The following is an 8,115-nucleotide window of genomic DNA, read 5'->3' as shown; positions in this document are numbered from 1 at the left end:
TCACCACATGTCATCATCGTCGTCAAGTTGTGCCTCATCGCCGAACGAGGACCGCGAGGCTCCATATTGCTGCCGCTGGTTCGATCCATGTGCGGATCCGTTTTGAGAGGAGGTACCCCGTCCTCCAGATTGAGACCAATGATGGTCATCTCGGTCATCGCTATCATAGTCATAGTGGGATTCGTTATAATATGACCCATTATTGTAATTATCATGCTCTCGGCTCTGCAAAGCAAATATTTGCGGTTAGAACAACTTGATAATACGAAGCGTAGGAAAATGGACACATTTGGGTCCGGAATAAATACTCACCTGATGCCGCTGGTGTTGAGAATGGTCCTCGGATTGTGAGTGTTCCCTCTTACGGTGCTGAGCCTGTGGAGCAGAGGAGATACTTAATGTAGGATGCATTTGTTGTACTTTGGCGAGGTACGAATACATGAAATTGCTTAGCAGAACTTGCGAATGTAGCGCACGTTTTGGTTCTGCGAGTTTCCAATGAGCATAGCGGTAAATTTCTCTTTCTTTGGAAATAGGAAACCTGGTCCAGTTATAATCGATATCCGGTTTGAGCTCGCGTGGTTGCGGTTCGGGCGAAAGTGTCCTTGACGAATGTTTCTTCTGGCTATAATCAAGGTTTCCTTTCTTCTTTCCTCCAAATATGGAAGAGAATAGGCTTGGCTCTTTCTCCTTCTTTGATTCATTACCAGCGCCCCGCTTCGCAGTGTCTTTCCGGCGTTCTTCTTCCAATCTGACCTCCGCACGGTCGATTACGACGCTCTCCCGGCCTGTTTGCGCTCCGTCGATAGATGCCTGCAAAAGATCTAGACGGGTGTTGTCATGTACCTTCTCAGCTATTTTGGGCATTCTTCCCTTAGACCTTTTGGACTCGTCCTCCTTTTTCTTGTCCTTATCCTTTTCCTCGGATCCTCGACGCCACGTCCAGCTCGATTTCCGGCCACCTTCCCCATCCTTTTTATCTTTCGATTTCTTCGAATCCGACTTCTTATTGGAGCTGTCTGTCAGGGTTGGGATGAAGGAAAGCGTATCCGTTCGCGTGCTGTTTCCAGGGAGCGCTGCCGGGTGAGAAGCAATGTCATTAATCGTCTGGGAACTTTCCTTTGCTGGCCTAATAATTCCGGCTCGTTTGGAGCTCCTTTTTCCAATAGGCTCAGGAGGGAGGGGTGCTTGTGGAGGTTGTGATGGAGGCGGGTCGTGCGAAGATTTCCGTACGGGAATATGGTTTGGCGTAGAAGCCGTAGCAGTAGCTGGTGATTCTTTCACGTCTGCTGGCGGAGTTTGTATAATTTGATGCACGTTCTGCGTTGCCGCGGATGGCTCTAAATTTGAGCGGTCATTAAGGTCCCATGATGACCGTGTCTGTGACGGCGGGGTAGAAGCAGTCCTATTGCCAGAGGTTAAAGGATCTGAGTTAGATTCGCCTGACGAGATAGAGAGATTGTTAGTAGCCGAGCTGGCTGGCGACCAGTTAGTTGGCCGCGAAAAGCCAGATGTGCCTCCATGCGTTGGGTCAGTCGCAACTCGAGTTAGTCCCAGGATAGGCGGTTCTTCTTCGCCTAACGGGGGTGACCGTCGAGCGACAGCTTCAGCGTCAGGGTCGGACTGTCTTGGTGCACGTCTCGAGTACGGGATCCGATCTCCTGTTTTTAAGCTCCCTCTACGGTAGGTTGTCCGGGTCGATCTCCGCAGGCTATGGCCAGGCGGAGCAGGCGGTAATATAGGTCTATCGTCTACCATTGAATCCTTCGCACGCCTTTGTCCGACGGAAACCTCCTCTGATACTGAATCAAGCTGATTTCCTTCATTCTGGCCTCCCGAGCCCGAGGTATCTATTTGTCTTGATAACATGGATTTCTTCCGCCGCAACCCCCCAGTCAAACCTTGTACTTGTAGCTCCGAATCGGTCATGGTAAGTTCGCCGGATCTTCGCTTTATTTGCTCTGCTTTGCCATCAAGAAAGCTCTTGAACTCTTTGGGTGCCAATCCCGGGTGCAGGCGCGCGGGGACCCAAAATAACTGCGACGCATCATCGTCAGACTCACCCGAAGGGGGAATCGGAGGAATACCAAAATTAGAACCGAACAATGGGAGGTCCGGGTCAGCAGCCCCTACGTCCATCGACATTCTCCGGAGAGCAGCCAAGTTGCTGAGTTCCTGCGCCACGGCAGCAGCAGGATTAGACTCATAGTCTATGTCGTTTAGTGGGATAGATTTCGAGGTGGTGGTCGAGGGAGAACGGGTTAGCACCTGTGAGCATGGGCCTGTACCATCTCGATCACTTGAGCCCGGTTCCGCCGCAGACTGGCGATCGGAGTCATTGGAGGCGGACCTGTCTATTGAACTGGTTCTGAGAGGAAGCGGTCGCTGGTAATTGTTCGAATCTGAAGGCTGCGGTAGATTCTGTCGACGCGGGGAGGTAACAGAAAGGGATTCATTCATAGAGGAGGGAGTGAAACTTAATCGTTTCGAGTCCCTTTTGTCGTAATCATCGCCATACATGTAGCCAATTGTTTCCGTAACGTGTTGGCTATCATCGCTGATAGATAGTTGTGAAGCGCGGCCTCGTCGTGCAGAGTATCCTCCACTGTGATCATAGGGTGGTGAAGTCGAGGTCTGCGAAGATGGGCAAATATCAGCCTGTCCGTTCAGTATGTGGTTTAAACGTAGCGCGTGCGCTCGGAATAGCTTCAAGGTGTTCAAAATCGCTGGCAGGGAAATCAATGAGGAATTGGAGTGAAGAGACGAGCAGCACGCCAGACAAAGGAGAGATAACTCGGCCAAGTCCCCTCATTCGTATGAGTCCTCAGCATCTGCCGATCTTCTCGTAAACGGAGAGGCTTAACCCAGACCAACCGTTTTTGGTGATCAGGGGCAGCAGGGAGAGCGGGGAGAGCGAAGGGAGTTCGAGGGAAGAGAAGAGGGGACGGGGCTTGATCGGCCACCTTGTAGGAGCAGATCATGTATGTAGAGTGCCACAACTTTGAAATAGCAGGGGGATTTAAAATGAGTAGATAATAATGCGCGACCAAACTCACCTGCATCATGGAAGCAGCCAACAGACTGGAGAGCCGCAAGCGGGACACGGGGATAGAGAGAGGAACGAATGGAGGACGAGAGACCACTGGAAATGGGCGATCGAGCGGACAACTTGGGGGAGAGAAGAAGGGGAGGAGGAGGGGGGGGGGGATCGGCGAAGCGCCAAAAGCGAAGGGGATTCAAGGAGGAACTGTCATCGAAGCGCGGGCGAGTGAGGACGAGCAGCGGGCAGCGGGCACGAACTAAACAAGTCGCATAATACCATCCACAACAGAGCGAGAGCGACGCTAGGATGAGGGAAAAGCGAAGGGAACGGTGGCCGCCATGGGTCGACAAGAAGCCACAACAAGGAGAGGATGTGAGATGAAGGCGAAAATATGGAGAGTTGGAGAGTTGGAGAGTTGGAGGTTGGAGGTTTGGAGAAATGTCAAGGAGGTTGAGTGAGGTTGAGTGAGGTCAAGTGAGGCGTGGTAAATAAATAAATAAATAACTTGATTAATTAATTTGGGGGGGGGGGAGAGAGTAACTATTTAGTTAACTATATACAACCCAACCAACCATTAGTTACTGATCACTTCAATAATAATTTATCAGTGTTATCTATGAAGATTCTATAGTTATAGATATTTATACAACAGTCTAGAATAACTTATTATGATATATTTTCACTCAGCTGTATTCTTTATGCTGTAATGTAATTAACCACCTAACGCTTGTTTCCACCTAACACTCGCCTTTGTAAATCAATTACAATCAACTTCAAATATTCATATCTCAATGAATATTTATTTAAAACTATTCTAAAAAACAGAATAATAATTTGTAGATATATATTATATTATATTAAATTTCTATGAGAAAATAACATATAATTATTAATTTATTAAGCTTTTTAAAATACTATTTTAAAATAAAATACACAGTCTATATTTGTAAATATATTTATAAGTATAAATTATTTTCATATAAAAATTAAATATCTTATAGATTATATATATTTTTAATAAAATATAAAATTTTATATTTTAAAATACTATTTTTGTAATAACTGTGTATTATTTATACTTTAAAATTGTAATTTAAATAAATTATTATATCAAATCATTTAAATATATTTATATTTAATAAATTATTTTTCAAAATTTAAAATTTCAAGAATTTTCAATATTTTACTTGTAATTTATAAAAAAAATATAATAAAAAATTAAAAAAAATTCTTAAAAATTCAAATATAGAATTCTTATATAAAATAATTTAATATTTATTAAATTATTATATATTTATATAAGAATTATTATTTTCAATAATATATAATATATATTTCTTAATTTATAATAAAATATTATATATTTTATTTTACTGTATTTTATTTTCTAATTGAATCTATATTTTAATCAATTTTAACTATACTATAATAACTTTGAATTATATTATACTATAAGTCTTGATATTTATAGATTACAAATTAAAAAAATAAAATAATGAATATTTATTAAGATATTAACATTTAAAGTTGATTATAATTGATTTACAAAGATGAGTATTAGATGAAAATAAGTGTTAGATAATTAATTATGTTAATTACTCTGTAGATTTATTATTAACTAACTATTTAATTAGTAAATCTTTCTCTAGAAAATAAATAATTATAATAAATAATTATATTAATAATAAATTACTAGAGTTATTAAATGAATAAATATTTAAATAGTGTTTTTTCAATATTATTCTATTATTAAAACATTTTTAGAACTTTAAGAATAAAATAATAATAATAATAATAATAATTACTTTCTATTATTATAAGTAGCTTTGTAATTACAAAGTTCTGTATATATATACAGTAGTTAGTTACAGTAGATAAATTATGTATAGTGTGACAGGCTGCGCAGCTGCGTCTGATTAATTATATAGATTATTTTATTACACTTTATAGATTTTATTAAAAGATTCAATTCTCAGTCACTGATTCTCAGCTGAAAAACTCATGAAATTTCTATTCTTCTATTTTAAAGCTTTATTATATACATGTATAAATATTTACTCTGATCACTGATTTCTGCACTTTCTCTTTTTTTCTTCTCTAATATTTTTCACTTTTGTATTATAAGATCTATAAATATTACACTAATCTATTTAATGTAAATCTCTTATACTTGAAAAATATTCATTATCTTTTTATTAGAAATGTAAGAAATCTTACTTCTCATAGATTCTTTACTTCTTTTTTTATCTCTTATATAATTAATAGAGTTAGCAGCTCTTGATTACATACAACTATATAGACTGAAGTTTACAACTACAATTTATAACTCAGTTTAAATACTATTATATATTAATCTCTATATTTTATATTTCTACTATGAATACTTCTAATAGTTAATAGTTATATTATATTAAGTTATAAATATCTGAATAATTATCTATAAGCACTTATTATTACATTTCAAGCTAAGTCAGTCAGTAATTATCTATTATAACTGAAAGAACTAGAAACTTATATACTTTAATCTCTGTAAACTCTACTGTAGACACTCAGAAGCAGTTATCTAAATTATAAATAACTCTTATAAAAGAAGTCTCAGATGTGGCGGGCTGCGCCTGATCAATCATATAGACTATTCCGTACACTTCATAGATTCCTACTGCCCCATTCCCGATCGCCGATCCTCGGCCGCCACGAACGTGTATGTTCTGATCACCGATCCTCGGCTACTACAAACGCGCGTATATTCTTCCGCCCCGAAGCTCCACCGCGTACATCATCACATACATGTATAAATATTTATCTTGATCACTGATTCTTGCACTTTCTCTTTCTTTCCTTCTCTAACATTTTTCTCTTTGTTATATAAGATCTATAATATTATATCAATCTATTCAGCATAGGCCTCTTACACTAGAAAAATGTTTATTATCTTCTTATTAGAAACAATTATTCATGCATTATCTTCTTATTAGAGATAATTATTTATCAATATATCTGAATGTATAATAATGTGTAAGAAATAGAGAAACAGTTAAACAGTTAAGTAAATACTAAGTTCTCAGATAGAAGCTTATTTATCAGTCACTCTGACTCTGTAATAAGATCTTATAAAGAGAGTAAGATTTTATAAGAGAATATCAGTAAAAGATCTGAGAGTTCTGATATCTCAAATATATGAGATATTCATACAATTATAATTTCACAGATATTATACATCTGATAATCAATATAATCATGTCTAATAATAGTATGAGAGAACTCTTGAATACAAGTATAAATATAGTATTACAGTGACTCTGAGTAATATTGAAATTACAATAATAATAAATAGTTAATATGCATGTAACTCAACAACATTAATATAAAGAAATTCAATAATTATCTCAATAAGAAACTCTTATACAGATAATTTCAATATCTACAGAATTAAATATAAAAGTGCTGAAAGAATACTTAGATACTTCTGTATATTTTAATACTTTCAATCTCACTCTCTACTCATTATAAAGAATAAAAGTGCTTATGAAACTGAGTATGAATAAAGATGTTATTAGTTTGCTAATCAATCAAGATTAATATATTAATAAATAATTGAAGAATTATGTGAAATAGAAGTTTTATTCATGAATAAAAGCATGTGAATCAATATTATAAATATCTGATAATATTATTAAATATCTTGATATTCTGTTCTGAAACACTGCCATGCAACAGAAAGTATTAAATTGATTACAGAGTACTTAACAGAGAAACACTTCTCTTACAATATTTATCTCTGACTTCAATATCAAGATTCTAGAAGCAGATGATCAATCTTAGAAGAATCAAATAAAGATTAACATGCTTAAGAAGACATTGACTTTCAAACTCTTACAGACTCTTATAAGTATAGATGAAGATCAGACTTATGAAAACTTCTATACACAGCTTCAGATATTGAATAACTGTCTTATCAAGCTCAAGAGTATACAGAACAGTAACAGAAGATATTATATTTCAGTCACTTATATATCTATGCTGAAGAATAACAACAATAATACAGATACTATAAACTGAGTAGACTCAAATATCTATATATAAGCAAGAGTCTCTGCTATCTGAACAGACTTCTGAGTTTCTGAAATTACTTCTGAAGAAGTCACTAATCAATATCAATGTGAAGTGTGTATTAACTGTAACTAATCAGAACACATTGCTTTCAACTGCTAATCAATTTATATGTCTTCATACTTGAGAGAAAGATCAGTGTCTTCTTATTCAAAGAATGAATCAGTGTCTGTTCACATCAATCACATTACATTAGAGAAAGATTTGAAAGATAACTATAAGAATGTCTCAGTGAAATAGAAAAAAGATTAACTTCTGTTCAAATTTATAAACAGAAGCTTGATGTAAGAGGCCTACGCCGAATAGATCAGTGTAATATTGATAGGTCTTATATAACAAAGATAAAAACGTTAGAGAAGGAAAGAAAGAGAGAGTGTGAGAATCGGTGATTGAGATGGATATTTATACGCGTATGTGGTGGTGTACGCAGTGGAGCTTCGGGGCGGGAGAATATACGCGCGTTTGTAGCAGCCGAGGATCGGCAATTGAGAATGGCCGAGAATCGGAGCGTACGCGTTCGAGAATGAAGTGGTTGGAATCTGTGAAGTGTAATGGAATAGTCTATATGATTGATCGGGCGTAGCCCGCCACATTAGCCCCCCCTTCCAGAAGCAGTTCCCATCGGTCAAGGGCCGCTGTTTCAGATAATGCGGAACTCGGAGTCCAGGTCAGTTGATTGTAGCCGACCCATTTCACAAGATATTGCCGGCCGCGGCCACGGGGTCTCTCATCGAGGATATCCTCAATCTCCCACTCAAGCTCATTATCTTCTCCTATGATGCCTGGTGGCTGCCAGTCAGAAGTCAGTTGAGAAGGAAACGGATCGGTGGCGGCGCGGCGGAGCAAGCTTGTGTGGAATACATCATGGATCCCTGGTGGTGTGTCAAGGCGGTAGTTGTGACTACCTAGGACTTCTATCACTTTATACTTGGCGTGGCGGTAATCTAGCGTACGAGATGGAC

General features: G+C 37.7%; 1 protein-coding gene across 1 annotated transcript; it reads right to left on the bottom strand.

Moving 5' to 3' along the window:
* Positions 1-3,065, bottom strand: BDBG_04347 (telomere silencing protein Zds1; the record flags this gene model as incomplete). The annotated part of the gene is made up of 3 exons (XM_002625432.2): positions 1-225; positions 313-2,658; positions 3,057-3,065. 3 exons carry the CDS (start codon positions 3,063-3,065, stop codon positions 1-3), a joined length of 2,580 nt encoding a protein of 859 aa, XP_002625478.2.
* Positions 3,066-8,115: the final 5,050 nt, after the last annotated feature.

Source organism: Blastomyces gilchristii (genome assembly GCF_000003855.2).
Source record: "Blastomyces gilchristii SLH14081 genomic scaffold supercont1.7, whole genome shotgun sequence".
Taxonomy (NCBI): domain Eukaryota; kingdom Fungi; phylum Ascomycota; class Eurotiomycetes; order Onygenales; family Ajellomycetaceae; genus Blastomyces; species Blastomyces gilchristii.
Note: the sequence above shows the minus strand (reverse complement) of the source record. Positions and strands in the feature narration are given on the sequence as shown.